General features: G+C 44.4%; 1 protein-coding gene across 1 annotated transcript in view; it reads right to left on the reverse strand.

The window, feature by feature from the left end:
* The window catches only part of TYMP (thymidine phosphorylase), a 470,962-nt gene that overhangs the window by 57,180 nt on the left and 396,174 nt on the right, over nucleotides 1–17,608 (reverse strand). The window contains exons 6-8 of the mRNA XM_053716294.1: nucleotides 7,613–7,742; nucleotides 1,071–1,189; nucleotides 337–499 (exon numbers count right to left, since the gene is read on the reverse strand). Coding sequence (XP_053572269.1) covers nucleotides 337–499; nucleotides 1,071–1,189; nucleotides 7,613–7,742 — 412 coding nt within the window. The remainder of the gene's footprint in view (nucleotides 1–336; nucleotides 500–1,070; nucleotides 1,190–7,612; nucleotides 7,743–17,608) is intronic.

Consider the following 17,608-nt stretch of genomic DNA (forward strand, 5'->3'; position numbering starts at 1 on the left):
CATTGCCATAGTTTGGTCATCTGTAGTCTGCACACATGGTGACCACACATAGCTGGTTATGATCTTAAAAGAGAGGAAGACAAATTGGGTAACTCATCCTGTGGTTTATTAACCCAAACTCTTGTTTAACAATGTAAGAATTACACAGACCCATGGGTACCACATCACTTACGTGAGCCATAGATCCCACTCACCCGCAGGGTAAATAAACATGAGGAGATGTGTTCATTGTCTGATTCTATGGTGAGATGTGTTGAGTGTTGATTTGTCAGACCATAGTGAGCTAAGCAGTGGTTGTTCAGAGCTTGTAGTTTGCAAAGCAGTGATTGGTCAAACCTGTACGTGTCACCAGATCTCGCAGATCATCTGGTCCTGCCCCCTCCAGACACTCCAGAGACTCAATCACCTCCAGCAAGTTTCCCACACGTCGTCCAATGGGAAAATCCATATGAGTAAGCAGTGCAGCTGTGGGAATACCAAGAGAGACCCCCACACTGACCTGGGGAAACAAAAACACCAAACTATTTAGATGAAATACAATCTTTAAGCTCAAAAGATTTGGAAGATTCATCTTGTGGCCTGTGGACACAGAACACAAACAAAATAATACATGTCAAATAAGGTCAAAGTAACTAGAGAAGACAGAAGTTCCAAACTAAGTACAATGAAGCAAACTCAAGAGAGCTGTGTCCCCTGCAATAATGTGAGTAGATCTATATAATGAACCATAGGGGGTCACAATATAAAGTTAGAGGGTAGCAGATGCAGGAGAAATTTGAGGAAGCATTTTTTTTGCAGAAAGGGTGGTGGATTCATGGAATAAACTTCCATTTGAGGTGGTAAACACATGTACTGTAAAGGAATTAAAAAATGCCTGGGACATGCATAAGGCTATTCTAAGGAATCTGTAACATGTAATATGGGTAGACTTGATGGGCCTTTTTGGTTCTTATCTACTGTCAAATTCTATGTTTCTATAGACAGAGGCCACCACAGGAGCCGCTCGTTCTTGCTATGACAGGGTCATTCTTCTATGGTCATCAGAGGTAGCAACAAAGAGACACACTCACAAGGCTGTTGGCCAACTGTCTTGCTTCCTCCAGAGTCTGACAAATTGCAGCCTCACCAAACTTTACATCGAGTACCAGAGAGGAAAGATTCTCAGCTGCTTTCTTACTGATCACTGAGGCTGCAGAAATTACAGGCAACAATAACTTATAAGACAATGTGAAGGGTTAACAATTACATCACTAAATTATAAGGATGAAGCTGAAATGTCCAGAAGAGCATGTAAGGTGACAGAGAGAGCAAAGTCAGCTATTCATCAAAAAGAGACCACAGAATCATACATGTGACAGAGATGGCAGAGTCAGCCCTGTAACAAATAGAGATGGCAGAGTCAGCCCTGTAACAGATAGAGATGGCAGAGTCAGCCATGTAACAGATAGAGATGGCAGAGTCAGCCCTGTAACAGATAGACATGATAGAGTCAGCCCTGTAACAGATAGACATGAAAGAGTCAGCCCTGTAACAGATAGACATGACAGAGTCAGCCCTGTAACACAGACCTGACAGAGTCAGCCCTGTAACACAGACCTGACAGAGTCAGCCCTGTAACAGATAGACATGACAGAGTCAGCCCTGTAACACAGACCTGACAGAGTCAGCCCTGTAACACAGACCTGACAGAGTCAGCCCTGTAACACAGACCTGACAGAGTCAGCCCTGTAACAGATAGACATGACAGAGTCAGCCCTGTAACAGATAGACATGACAGAGTCAGCCCTGTAACAGCTAGTTATGGCAGAGTCAGCCCTGTAACAGATAGACATGACAGAGTCAGCCCTGTAACACAGACCTGACAGAGTCAGCCCTGTAACACAGACCTGACAGAGTCAGCCCTGTAACACAGACCTGACAGAGTCAGCCCTGTAACAGATAGACATGACAGAGTCAGCCCTGTAACAGATAGACATGACAGAGTCAGCCCTGTAACAGCTAGTTATGGCAGAGTCAGCCCTGTAACAGATAGACAGGACAGAGTCAGCCCTGTAACAGATAGACATGACAGAGTCAGCCCTGTAACAGATAGAGATGACAGAGTCAGCCCTGTAACAGCTAGAGATGGCAGAGTCAGCCCTGTAACAGATAGAGATGGCAGAGTCAGCCCTGTAACAGATAGAGATGGCAGAGTCAGCCCTGTAACAGATAGAGATGGCAGAGTCAGCCCTGTAACAGATAGACATGACAGAGTCAGCCCTGTAACAGATAGACATGACAGAGTCAGCCCTGTAACAGATAGAGATGTCAGAATCAGCACTGTGACAGACAAACATGACAGAGTCAGCCCTGTAAAAGATAGACATGACAGAGTCAGCCCTGTAACAGATAGACATGACAGAGTCAGCCCTGTAACAGATAGACATGACAGAGTCAGCCCTGTAACACAGACCTGACAGAGTCAGCCCTGTAACACAGACCTGACAGAGTCAGCCCTGTAACAGATAGACATGACAGAGTCAGCCCTGTAACACAGACATGACAGTCAGCCCTGTAACACAGACATGACAGAGTCAGCCCTGTAACACAGACCTGACAGAGTCAGCCCTGTAACACAGACCTGACAGAGTCAGCCCTGTAACACAGACCTGACAGAGTCAGCCCTGTAACAGATAGACATGACAGAGTCAGCCCTGTAACAGATAGACATGACAGAGTCAGCCCTGTAACAGATAGACATGACAGAGCCAGCCCTGTAACAGATAGACATGGCAGAGTCAGCCCTGTAACAGATAGACATGACAGAGCCAGCCCTGTAACAGATAGACATGACAGAGTCAGCCCTGTAACAGATAGACATGACAGAGTCAGCCCTGTAACAGATAGACATGGCAGAGTCTGCCCTGTAACAGATAGACATGACAGAGTCAGCCCTGTAACTGCTAGAGATGGCAGAGTCAGCCCTGTAACAGATAGACATGATAGAGTAAGCCCTGCAACAGCTAGAGATGGCAGAGTCTGCCCTGTAACAGATAGACATGACAGAGTCAGCCCTGTAACAGATAGAGATGTCAGAATCAGCCCTGTGACAGACAAACATGACAGAGTCAGCCCTGTAAAAGATAGACATGACAGAGTCAGCCCTGTAACCGATAGGCATGACAGGGTCAGCCCTGTAACCGATAGACATGACAGAGTCAGCCCTGTAACAGATAGACATGACAGAGTCTGCCCTATAACAGATAGACATGACAGAGTCTGCCCTGTAACAGATACACTTGACAGAGTCAGCCCTGTAACAGATAAACATGACAGAGCCAGCCCTGTAACAGATAGACATGACAGGGTTAGCCCTGTAACAGATACACTTGACAGAGTCAGCCCTGTAACAGATACACTTGACAGAGTCAGCCCTGTAACAGATAAACATGACAGAGCCAGCCCTGTGACAGACAAACATGACAGAGTCAGCCCTGTAAAAGATAGAGGGGACAGAGTCAGCCCTGTAACAGATAGAGATGGCAGAGTCAGCCCTGTAACAGATAGAGATGGCAGAGTCAGCCCTGTAACAGATAGAGATGGCAGAGTCAGCCCTGTAACAGATAGACATGACAGAGTCAGCCCTGTAACTGATAGAGATGACAGAGTCAGCCCTGTAACAGATAGACATGACAGAGTCAGCCCTGTAACAGATAGACATGACAGAGTCAGCCCTGTAACAGATAGACATGACAGAGTCAGCCCTGTAACAGATAGACATGACAGAGTCAGCCCTGTAACAGATAGACATGAGAGAGTCAGCCCTGTAACAGATAGAGATGACAGAGTCAGCCCTGTAACAGATAGAGATGGCAGAGTCAGCCCTGTAACAGCTAGAGATGGCAGAGTCAGCCCTGTAACAGCTAGAGATGGCAGAGTCAGCCCTGTAACAGCTAGAGATGGCAGAGTCAGCCCTGTAACAGCTAGAGATGGCAGAGTCAGCCCTGTAACAGATAGAGATGGCAGAGTCAGTCCTGTAACAGATAGAGATGGCAGAGTCAGCCATGTAACAGATAGAGATGACAGAGTTAGCCCTGTAACAGATAGAGATGGCAGAGTCAGCCCTGTAACAGATAGACATGACAGAGTCAGCCCTGTAACAGATAGACATGAGAGAGTCAGCCCTGTAACAGATAGAGATGAGAGAGTCAGCCCTGTAACAGATAGACATGAAAGAGTCAGCCCTGTAACAGATAGACATGAGAGAGTCAGTCCTGTAACAGATAGACATGAAAGAGTCAGCCCTGTAACAGATAGAGATGACAGAGTCAGCCCTGTAACAGATAGAGATGGCAGAGTCAGCCCTGTAACAGATAGAGATGGCAGAGTCAGCCCTGTAACAGATAGAGATGGCAGAGTCAGCCCTGTAACAGATAGACATGACAGAGTCAGCCCTGTAACAGATAGACATGAGAGAGTCAATCTTGTAACAGATAGATATGACAGAGTCAGCCCTGTAACAGATAGAGATGACAGAGATGACAGAGTCAGCCCTGTAACAGATAGAGATGGCAGAGTCAGCCCTGTAACAGATAGACATGACAGAGTCAGCCCTGTAACAGATAGAGATGAGAGTGAGCCCTGTAACAGATAGACATGAGAGAGTCAGCCCTGTAACAGATAGACATGAGAGAGTCAGTCTTGTAACAGATAGACATGACAGAGTCAGCCCTGTAACAGATAGAGATGACAGAGTCAGCCCTGTAACAGATAGAGATGACAGAGTCAGCCCTGTAACAGCTAGAGATGGCAGAGTCAGTCCTGTAACAGATAGACATGACAGAGTCAGCCCTGTAACAGCTAGAGATGGAAGAGTCAGCCCTGTAACAGATAGAGATGACAGAGTCAGCCCTGTAACAGATAGAGATGGCAGAGTCAGCCCTGTAACAGATAGAGATGACAGAGTCAGCCCTGTAACAGATAGAGATGACAGAGTCAGCCCTGTAACAGATAGAGATGACAGAGTCAGCCCTGTAACAGCTAGAGATGACAGAGTTAGCCCTGTAACAGATAGACATGACAGAGTTAGCCCTGTAACAGATAGACATGACAGAGTTAGCCCTGTAACAGGTAGAGATGAGAGTGAGCCCTAGTGAAGAGATAGCCGAGACTGTGAAATGCAGGTGAAGAGAAAGCTGAGAGAGTATACAGCAGGTGAAGAGAAAGCTGAGAGAGTATACAGTAGGTAAAGAGACAGCTGAAAGAGTATACAGCAGGTGAAGAGACAGCTGAGACTGTACACAGCAGGTGAAGAGACAGCTGAGAGAGTATTCAGCAGGTGAAGAGAAAGCTGAGAAAGTATACAGCAGGTGAAGAGACAGCTGAGAGAGTATACAGCAGGTGAAGAGTCAGCCCTGTAACAGATAGAGATGACAGAGATGACAGAGTCAGCCCTGTAACAGATAGAGATGGCAGAGTCAGCCCTGTAACAGATAGACATGACAGAGTCAGCCCTGTAACAGATAGAGATGAGAGTGAGCCCTGTAACAGATAGACATGAGAGAGTCAGCCCTGTAACAGATAGACATGACAGAGTCAGCCCTGTAACAGATAGAGATGACAGAGTCAGCCCTGTAACAGATAGAGATGACAGAGTCAGCCCTGTAACAGCTAGAGATGGCAGAGTCAGCCCTGTAACAGCTAGAGATGACAGAGTTAGCCCTGTAACAGATAGAGATGACAGAGTCAGCCCTGTAACAGATAGAGATGGCAGAGTCAGTCCTGTAACAGATAGACATGACAGAGTCAGCCCTGTAACAGCTAGAGATGGCAGAGTCAGCCCTGTAACAGATAGAGATGACAGAGTCAGCCCTGTAACAGATAGAGATGGCAGAGTCAGCCCTGTAACAGATAGAGATGACAGAGTCAGCCCTGTAACAGATAGAGATGACAGAGTCAGCCCTGTAACAGATAGACATGAGAGAGTCAGCCCTGTAACAGATAGAGATGGCAGAGTCAGCCATGTAACAGATAGAGATGGCAGAGTCAGCCCTGTAACAGATAGAGATGACAGAGTCAGCCCTGTAACAGATAGAGATGGCAGAGTCAGCCCTGTAACAGATAGAGATGACAGAGTCAGCCCTGTAACAGATAGAGATGACAGAGTCAGCGCTGTAACAGATAGAGATGACAGAGTCAGCCCAGTAACAGATAGAGATGGCAGAGTCAGCCCTGTAACAGATAGACATGACAGAGTCAGCCCTGTAACAGATAGACATGACAGAGTTAGCCCTGTAACAGATAGAGATGACAGAGTTAGCCCTGTAACAGGTAGAGATGACAGAGTTAGCCCTGTAACAGCTAGAGATGACAGAGTTAGCCCTGTAACAGATAGACATGACAGAGTTAGCCCTGTAACAGGTAGACATGACAGAGTTAGCCCTGTAACAGGTAGAGATGACAGAGTTAGCCCTGTAACAGCTAGAGATGACAGAGTTAGCCCTGTAACAGATAGACATGACAGAGTCAGCCCTGTAACAGATAGACATGACAGAGTCAGCCCTGTAACAGATAGACATGACAGAGTTAGCCCTGTAACAGATAGAGATGACAGAGTTAGCCCTGTAACAGGTAGAGATGACAGAGTTAGCCCTGTAACAGCTAGAGATGACAGAGTTAGCCCTGTAACAGATAGACATGACAGAGTTAGCCCTGTAACAGATAGACATGACAGAGTTAGCCCTGTAACAGATAGACATGACAGAGTTAGCCCTGTAACAGATAGAGATGAGAGTGAGCCCTAGTGAAGAGATAGCCGAGACTGTGAAATGCAGGTGAAGAGAAAGCTGAGAGAGTATACAGCAGGTGAAGAGAAAGCTGAGAGAGTATACAGTAGGTAAAGAGACAGCTGAAAGAGTATACAGCAGGTGAAGAGACAGCTGAGACTGTACACAGCAGGTGAAGAGACAGCTGAGAGAGTATTCAGCAGGTGAAGAGAAAGCTGAGAAAGTATACAGCAGGTGAAGAGACAGCTGAGAGAGTATACAGCAGGTGAAGAGACAGCTGGAACTGTATACAGCAGGCGAAGAAACAGCTGAGAGAGTATACAGCAGGTGAAGTGACAGCTGAAACTGTATACAGCAGGTGAAGAGACAGTTGAGACTGTATATAGCCGGTGAAGAGACAGCTGAGAGATTTTACAGCAGGTGAAGTGACAGCTGAAACTGTATACAGCAGGTGAAGAGACAGTTGAGACTGTATATAGCAGGTGAAGAGACAGCTGAGAGATTTTACAGCAGGTGAAGAGACAGCTGAGACTGTATACAGCAGGTAAAGAGACAGCTGAGCGGGTATACAGCAGGTGAAGAGACAGCTGAGACTGTATACAGCAGGTGAAGTCACAGCTGAGAGAATATACAGCAGGTGAAACGAAGGCTGGGAGAGTATACAGCAGGTGAAGAGACAGCTGAGAGAGTATACAACAGGTGAAGAGACAACAGAGAGTATACAGAAGGTGAAGAGACAACAGAGAGTATACAACAGGTGAAGAGACAGCATGGACAGCACAGTCAGCACTAACAGAATAAAGTGCATGAGACAACAGACTTTAGACTACAAGCAGTAATGAGAGTACCTGTGATGAGGGGCAGACTGTCTACTGTGGCTGTCACATCTCGCATCTCATATAGGATCTTATCAGCTGGCACAAGATCCGCTGACTGCCCAACAATACAGCAGCCCACGGAGCGCAGGATGTGCAGCATCTGCAGGGGAGGGACTGTTAAAGGACCACAACTCTGAGGAACTGCATCTGACAGCAAAGTTTTATTCATTACATCTTTAGCTTGTCCTTACCCACTCACACTCAGCCCTTACATTCTGTCTTTTCTCATGCACACTAAGCCCCTACTGACTCACACTCAGTCCTTACTCACTCATGCACACTCAGTTCCTACTGACTCACACTCAGTCCTTACTAATGTACACAGTCTTTACTGACTCACACTCAGTCCTTACTCACACTCAGTCCTTACTAATGTACACAGTCTTTACTGACTCACACTCAGTCCTTACTCACACTCAGTCCTTACTAATGATAATAATGTGATATATAATATAACAGGGTCACTGTTAATATAACCCAACTGCTAATATACAACATTTGAAAAAAAGCAGTGATGCTGAACGCGTCAATATAACCAATATATGACCATGGTATAACACAGTTAGAATAAGTCATACAGATGTTATTGATGATAGACTTCTTAGGTATATATTACCCCCAGAATTGTCAGGTCAAAGTATTTAAATTTCTATTATGCCAAAAACCTGCGTGTGGAACAATTTGTAGTGAGGCAGTCTGATGGAAGACCAAGATATTGCAATGAGTATAGTTTATATTTCTTGCACTGTCGATCACATAGACAGAACAGGCGACTGTGAAACTTATCCACCGAATCTGCAAGTCTACTGTCAACACAGCCAATTAAGCAAACAACTCAAACACTGTCTCGCAGAAATACTTGTGCTCTGCGCACAGTGCCGAACGGCTGACCATGGCCACCCTCAGAGCCGCTCTCATCTACTGTACCTGGGCGCTATATACCGTTTTCAAGGCACCCCTTCTAGGTACCCAGAGGCCCAGAGCGCCGAGTTGTGAGACTGCCGCCAAGCTCTCTGCAGCCTGCTGACTTTCTACAATCACACTGGAGCAATAGGTCACATTACCTCATATGTAGTATCCAGAGCCTCCGCAGCATTCCTGCCTCTCTTTACGCTTCCACCTTTCGTGGGGTCTTTTAAAGCAGGAACATGATGTGCTGTTTGCCCCGAAGGGGAAATGACTCTGCAGTTTGGGCAATCCACTGGCCCGGTGGAGCCGATGTTCGCTGTGGCTAGGCTAGCCAACCCAAGGATCTTCCGTGTAGTCGCGTATGGACTTGAAGCAGGAACTTTCAGCTATATGTAGACCAATTCCAATATGGTCAGCATTACCTCCGTCACATCCAGGGGACAAAAGTGCTACTGCTTATATTCTAGCCCGTCCAGGTGGGCTAAAGAACCGCTCCTCCGATATAGGTGAAACCAGGCACCTCAGGGCGAGCGTGATCCGGCTCCAGCCAGGTTAGCAACAGAACTCAAGTAGCCCTCATTAAGGCAGGACTGGAGCTCACCCACGGCAAACAAAGAGGTAACAAAGTTCTTTAGGTAAATGTCCAAACATTAGCTGACAGAGCACCTGAGAGCTCCTGGAGAAATGGCGTGCACCAGCCACCATGCACAATTAGGCTGTGAATGCAGACTTCCTATGCAGGATCGAAATCCTAAGACCCAAGCCTGGAACCGGCCAAGGGAAACAGCATGGACTGGTGGTTAGGCCTCACGTAGAGGCGCGGAGCTTCCAGAGACACCTGCAGCTACCTGCAGTTACCTGTAGGCCCCACCTCCAGCCGGAAGTTCAAAAACACCATGTATTTGTAAATTAAATTAAAATATACTAAAGTGTACTTACTTACACTCATTCCTTATTTACACTCAGTCTTTACTCACTAACATTCAACTCTTACTCACACTCAGTCCTTATCCACTCATGCTCAGTCCTTACACACATTCAGTCCTTACTCACTCATACTCAGTCTTTACTCACTCACACTCATACTTTACTTACACTCACTTCTTGCCCATTCACACTCACCCCTTACTCACTCAGTGCTTACTCATACTTACCACTTACCCAAATGCACTCACTCCTTACCCACACACAGTCTATACCCACTCACACTCAGTCCTTACTCACTCACTCATTCATCCATTACCCACTCACATTTACCCCTTAACCAGACACACTCTGTGCTTACTCACTCACTCACACTCTGTCCTTACCCACTCACACTGAGGCCCAGATGATTGAAAGTGCTGCAAGCTGGCGATATATTCAAAAGTGACGAGAATGCCGGCAAAATATTCAAAAGTACCAACATTACGCTTTAAATGCAGCATAGCAGAGAGGCAGTTTACTACACATCACAATGGTGTTGATACTGACTAAATATTCCAAGCAGCATTTGCAGTGACACTGGTGATGTAAAGTAAAGGATCCCTTTTAAGTGTATAGCACCGAGTCTAATAACAATAGTTATGTACCCCTAAACCAACATAATCCACCTCCGCAAACTAACCCTTCATTACTTAACCCCTATACCACCAATAGCCCCCACTATAAACTTCATAACCTATTGACCCCTTGTGACAACCATGGTTAACCAACACTGCACCAGTCACTTGTTTGGAACAAAAAGGGTTAACAAACCCTCTCCACTTTAACCAATCTGTCACAGTCTAGCCACTCCAGGCAAGCCTGTGACTTAGTTCAGTGGTCTGTCCTAGACTTAGAAAAAATACCCAAACTCCCCTAAAAGGCCACCCACACTAAACTATCTCTAAGCTGCCACCACTTAAGATTTATTATATGGGAAATCTTAAGGAAACCCAGACTAACAAATTAAATCCCAGAATACAATTTAGCAAAAATATAACCTAAAATCACTGTAAAAAAACTACTAGTCTCTTTCAGTAACATGGTTCAAATATTAGACAGAGGCACAACTTAAAGGAATTATTAATTATGCAAAAAATTAAACACAGTGCATTATTAATACAAAGATGTTAACAAACAGAATTATACACAAGCAAACTGTTTTTTAAAATAAAAAGGAGAAATAACAGAAACCTTATACTTTTCTAGCTTTAGTTGTCTGTGCCAGGGAGATTAGCAGGAAAAGATGGTCACTCACTCTGTTATACAGCCTCCCATGCAGTGTTAATTCCGTCGACTAAATCTAGACTAAAATGACTATAAAACTAAAGAGATTCTGATGACTAAAATACGACTAAAACTAAAGAGATTCTGATGACTAAAATACGACTAAAACTAAAGAGATTCTGATGACTAAAATACGACTAAAACTAAAATTACATTTTAGTCAAAAGACTATGGCCTAGATTTAGAGTTGGGCGGTAGCCGTGAAAACCAGCGTTAGAGGCTCCTAACGCTGGTTTTTACCGCCCTCTGGTATTTGGAGTCAGTCAGGAAAGGGTCTAACGCTCACTTTCCAGCCGCGACTTTTTCATACCGCAGATCCCCTTATGTCATTTGCGTATCCTATCTTTTCAATGGGATCTTTCTAACGCCGGTATTTAGAGTCGTGGCTGAAGTGAGCGTTAGAAATCTGACGACAAAACTCCAGCTGCAGAAAAAAAGTCAGTAGTTAAGAGCTTTCTGGGCTAACGCCGGTTTATAAAGCTCTTAACTACTGTGCTCTAAAGTACACTAACATCCATAAACTACCTATGTACCCCTAAACCGAGGTCCCCCCACATCGCCGCCACTCGATTACATTTTTTTAACCCCTAATCTGCCGACCGCCACCTACGTTATACTTATGAACCCCTAATCTGCTGCCCCTAACACCGCCGACCCCTATATTATATTTATTAACCCCTAACCTGCCCCCCCACAACGTCGCCGCCAGCTACCTACAATAATTAACCCCTAATCTGCCGACCGCAAAGCGCCGCCACCTACGTTATCCTTATGTACCCCTAAACTGCTGCCCCTAACACCGCCGACCCCTATATTATATTTATTAACCCCTAATCTGCCCCCCTCAACGTCGCCTCCACCTGCCTACACTTATTAACCCCTAATCTCCACCGCTACTATAATAAAGTTATTAACCCCTAATCCGCCTCCCTCCCGCCTCAATAACCCTATAGTAAATAGTATTAACCCCTAATCTGTCCTCCCTAACATTGCCGACACCTAACTTCAATTATTAACCCCTAATCTGCCGACCGAATCTCGCCGCTACCGTAATAAATGGATTAACCCCTAAAGCTAAGTCTAACCCTAACACTAACACCCCCCTAAGTTAAATATAATTTAAATCTAACGAAATAAATTAACTCTTATTAAATAAATTATTCCTATTTAAAGCTAAATACTTACCTGTAAAATAAACCCTAATATAGCTACAATATAAATTATAATATAGCTATTTTAGGATTTATATTTATTTTACAGGTAACTTTGTATTTATTTTAACCAGGTACAATAGCTATTAAATAGTTAAGAACTATTTAATAGCTAAAATAGTTAAAATAATTGCAAAAACAGAATTTATGCTTACCTGATAAATTACTTTCTCCAACGGTGTGTCCGGTCCACGGCGTCATCCTTACTTGTGGGATATTCTCTTCCCCAACAGGAAATGGCAAAGAGTCCCAGCAAAGCTGGTCACATGATCCCTCCTAGGCTCCGCCCACCCCAGTCATTCGACCGACGGACAGGAGGAAATATATATAGGAGAAACCATATGATACCGTGGTGACTGTAGTTAGAGAAAATAATTCATCAGACCTGATTAAAAAACCAGGGCGGGCCGTGGACCGGACACACCGTTGGAGAAAGTAATTTATCAGGTAAGCATAAATTCTGTTTTCTCCAACATTGGTGTGTCCGGTCCACGGCGTCATCCTTACTTGTGGGAACCAATACCAAAGCTTTAGGACACGGATGAAGGGAGGGAGCAAATCAGGTCACCTAAATGGAAGGCACCACGGCTTGCAAAACCTTTCTCCCAAAAATAGCCTCCGAAGAAGCAAAAGTATCAAATTTGTAAAATTTGGCAAAAGTGTGCAGTGAAGACCAAGTCGCTGCCTTACATATCTGGTCAACAGAAGCCTCGTTCTTGAAGGCCCATGTGGAAGCCACAGCCCTAGTGGAGTGAGCTGTGATTCTTTCAGGAGGCTGCCGTCCGGCAGTCTCATAAGCCAATCGGATAATGCTTTTAAGCCAAAAGGAAAGAGAGGTAGAAGTCGCTTTTTGACCTCTCCTTTTACCAGAATAAACAACAAACAAGATGTTTGTCTGAAATCTTTAGTAGCCTCTAAATAGAATTTTAGAGCACGGACTACGTCCAAATTGTGTAACAAACGTTCCTTCTTTGAAACTGGATTCGGACACAAAGAAGGTACAACTATCTCCTGGTTAATATTTTTGTTGGAAACAACTTTCGGAAGAAAACCAGGCTTAGTACGCAAAACCACCTTATCTGCATCGAACACCAGATAGGGCGGAGAACACTGCAGAGCAGATAACTCTGAAACTCTTCTAGCAGAAGAAATTGCAACCAAAAACAAAACTTTCCAAGATAATAACTTAATATCTACGGAATGTAAGGGTTCAAACGGAACCCCTTGAAGAACTGAAAGAACTAGATTTAGACTCCAGGGAGGAGTCAAAGGTCTATAAACAGGCTTGATCCTAACCAGAGCCTGAACAAATGCTTGAACATCTGGCACAGCTGCCAGTCTTTTGTGAAGTAAAACAGATAAAGCAGAGATCTGTCCCTTCAGAGAACTTGCAGATAATCCTTTCTCCAAACCTTCTTGTAGAAAGGATAGAATCTTAGGAATTTTTATCTTGTTCCATGGGAATCCTTTAGATTCACACCAACAGATATATTTTTTCCATATTTTATGGTAAATTTTTCTAGTTACAGGCTTTCTAGCCTGAATCAGAGTATCTATTACAGAATCTGAAAACCCACGCTTTGATAAAATCAAGCGTTCAATCTCCAAGCCGTCAGTTGGAGGGAAACCAGATTCGGATGTTCGAATGGACCCTGAACAAGAAGGTCCTGTCTCAAAGGTAGCTTCCATGGTGGAGCCGATGACATATTCACCAGGTCTGCATACCAAGTCCTGCGTGGCCACGCAGGAGCTATCAAGATCACCGAGGCCCTCTCCTGATTGATCCTGGCTACCAGCCTGGGGATGAGAGGAAACGGTGGGAATACATAAGCTAGGTTGAAGGTCCAAGGTGCTACTAGTGCATCCCTGGATCTGGACCCGTAGCAAGGAACCTTGAAGTTCTGACGAGACGCCATCAGATCCATGTCTGGAATGCCCCATAATTGAGTTATTTGGGCAAAGATTTCCGGATGGAGTTCCCACTCCCCCGGATGGAATGTCTGACGACTCAGAAAATCCGCTTCCCAATTTTCCACTCCTGGGATGTGGATCGCAGACAAGTGGCAGGAGTGATCCTCCGCCCATTGAATTATCTTGGTCACTTCTTTCATCGCCAGGGAAGTCCTTGTTCCCCCCTGATGATTGATATATGCAACAGTCGTCATGTTGTCTGACTGAAACCTTATGAATTTGGCCTTTGCTAGTTGAGACCAAGCTCTGAGAGCATTGAATATCGCTCTCAGTTCCAGAATGTTTATCGGGAGAAGAGACTCTTCCCGAGACCATAGACCCTGAGCTTTCAGGGATTCCCAGACCGCGCCCCAGCCCACTAGGCTGGCGTCGGTCGTGACAATGACCCACTCTGGTCTGCGGAAGCTCATTCCCTGTGACAGATTGTCCAGGGTCAGCCACCAACGGAGTGAATCTCTGGTCTTTTGATCTACTTGAATCGTCGGAGACAAGTCTGTATAATCCCCATTCCACTGTCTGAGCATGCACAGTTGTAATGGTCTTAGATGAATTCGTGCAAAAGGAACTATGTCCATTGTTGCAACCATCAATCCTATTACTTCCATGCACTGCGCTATGGAAGGACGAGGAACAGAATGAAGTACTTGACAAGAGCTTAGAAGTTTTGATTTTCTGACCTCTGTCAGAAAAATCCTCATTTCTAAGGAATCTATTATTGTTTCCAAGAAGGGAACTCTTGTTGACGGGGACAGAGAACTTTTTTCTTTGTTCACCTTCCATCCGTGAGATCTGAGAAAGGCTAGGACGATGTCCGTATGAGCCTTTGCTTTTGACAGGGACGACGCTTGAATCAGGATGTCGTCCAAGTAAGGTACTACTGCAATGCCCCTTGGTCTTAGAACCGCTAGAAGGGACCCTAGTACCTTTGTGAAAATCCTTGGAGCAGTGGCTAATCCAAATGGAAGTGCCACAAACTGGTAATGCTTGTCCAGAAAAGCGAACCTTAGGAACTGATGATGTTCCTTGTGGATAGGAATATGTAGGTACGCATCCTTTAAATCCACGGTAGTCATAAATTGATTTTCCTGGATAGTAGGTAGGATCGTTCGAATAGTTTCCATTTTGAACGATGGTACCCTGAGAAATTTGTTTAGGATCTTTAGATCCAAAATTGGTCTGAATGTTCCCTCTTTTTTGGGAACTATGAACAGATTGGAATAAAATCCCATTCCTTGTTCTCTTATTGGAACTGGATGTATCACTCCCATCTTTAACAGGTCTTCTACACAATGTAAGAATGCCTGTCTCTTTATTTGGTTTGAAGATAATTGAGACCTGTGGAACCTTCCCCTTGGGGGTAGTTCCTTGAATTCCAGGAGATAACCTTGAGAAACTATTTCTAGCGCCCAAGGATCCTGAACATCTCTTGCCCAAGCCTGAGCAAAGAGAGAAAGTCTGCCCCCCACTAGATCCGGTCCCGGATCGGGGGCTATCCCTTCATGCTGTTTTGGTAGCAGTGGTAGGCTTCTTGGCCTGCTTACCCTTGTTCCAGCCTTGCATTGGTTTCCAGGCTGGTTTGGGTTGTGAAGTATTACCCTCTTGCTTAGAGGATACAGAATTAGAGACTGGTCCGTTTCTGCGAAAGGGACGAAAATTAGGCTTATTATTAGCCTTAAAAGACCTATCCTGTGGGAGGGCGTGGCCCTTTCCCCCAGTGATGTCTGAAATAATCTCTTTCAAATCAGGTCCAAATAATGTTTTACCTTTGAAAGGAATGTTAAGCAATTTTGTCTTGGAAGACACATCCGCTGACCAAGACTTTAGCCAAAGCACTCTGCGCGCCACGACAGCAAACCCTGAATTTTTCGCCGCTAATCTAGCTAATTGCAAAGCGGCATCTAAAACAAAAGAGTTAGCCAATTTAAGTGCTTGAACTCTGTCCATAACCTCCTCATACGAAGATTCTTTACTGAGCGATTTTTCTAGTTCCTCGAACCAGAAACACGCTGCCGTAGTGACAGGAACAATGCATGAAATTGGTTGTAGAAGGTAACCTTGCTGTACAAAAATCTTTTTAAGCAAACCCTCTAATTTCTTATCCATAGGATCTTTGAAAGCACAACTATCTTCGATAGGAATAGTAGTGCGTTTGTTTAGAGTAGAAACCGCCCCCTCGACCTTGAGGACTGTCTGCCATAAGTCCTTTCTGGGGTCGACTATAGGAAATAATTTCTTAAATATAGGGGGGGAACAAAAGGTATGCCGGGCCTTTCCCACTCTTTATTTACTATGTCCGCCACCCGCTTGGGTATAGGAAAAGCGTCGGGGGGCACCGGAACCTCTAGGAACTTGTCCATCTTACATAATTTCTCTGGAATGACCAAATTGTCACAATCATCCAGAGTAGATAACACCTCCTTAAGCAGTGCGCGGAGATATTCTAATTTAAATTTAAATGTCACAACATCAGGTTCAGCTTGATGAGAAATTTTTCCTGAATCTGAAATTTCTCCATCAGACAAAACCTCCCTCATGGCCCCTTGAGATTGGTGTGAGGGTATGACAGAACAATTATCATCAGCGCCCTCCTGCTCTTCAGTGTTTAAAACAGAGCAATCGCGCTTTCTCTGATAAGTAGGCATTTTGGATAAAAGATTTGCAATGGAGTTATCCATTACAGCCGTTAATTGTTGCATGGTAATAAGTATTGGCGCACTAGATGTACTAGGGGCCTCCTGTGTGGGAATAACTGGTGTAGACACAGTAGGAGATGATGTAGTATCATGTTTACTCCCCTCATTTGAGGAATCATCTTGGGCAATATCATTATCTGTTGCAATACTGTCCTTACTTTGTTTGGACACTATGGCACAATTATCACATAAATTTAAATGGGGAGACACATTGGCTTTCATACATATAGAACATAGCTTATCTGATGGTACAGACATGTTAAACAGGCTTAAACTTGTCAACAAAGCACAAAAAACGTTTTAAAATAAAACCGTTACTGTCACTTTAAATTTCAAACTGAAAACACTTTATTACTGAATATGTGAAAAAGTATGAAGGAATTGTTCAAAATTCACCAAAATTTCACCACAGTGTCTTAAAGCATTAAAAGTATTGCACACCAAATTTCAGAGCTTTAACCCTTAAATTAACGGAACCGGAGCCGTTTTTACATTTAACCCCTATACAGTCCCAGAATGAGGCTCTGTCTATAACTAGAAAGGCCCCCATCTGAAAAAGGTGTCCAACACAGTGCCTGCCGTTTTTCTAAACGTTCCCCAAGATTATAATACCAATAATTAGTTAGAATCTGCATAATATTCCTAGTAAAGCAATTGTTTTAGCCCAGAAAAATGTCTACCAGTTTTTAAGCCCTTTTTTAAGCCCTTTATTCTTTTATGTTTGACTAAGAAAATGGCTTACCGGTCCCCATGAGGGGAAATGACAGCCTTCCAGCATTACATGGTCTTGTTAGAAATATGGCTAGTCATACCTTAAGCAGAAAAGACTGCTAACTGTTTCCCCCAACTGAAGTTACTTCATCTCAACAGTCCTGTGTGGAAACAGCAATCGATTTTAGTTACTGTCTGCTAAAATCATCTTCCTCTTACAA

This window comes from Bombina bombina, chromosome 6, assembly GCF_027579735.1.
Source record: "Bombina bombina isolate aBomBom1 chromosome 6, aBomBom1.pri, whole genome shotgun sequence".
Classification (NCBI taxonomy): domain Eukaryota; kingdom Metazoa; phylum Chordata; class Amphibia; order Anura; family Bombinatoridae; genus Bombina; species Bombina bombina.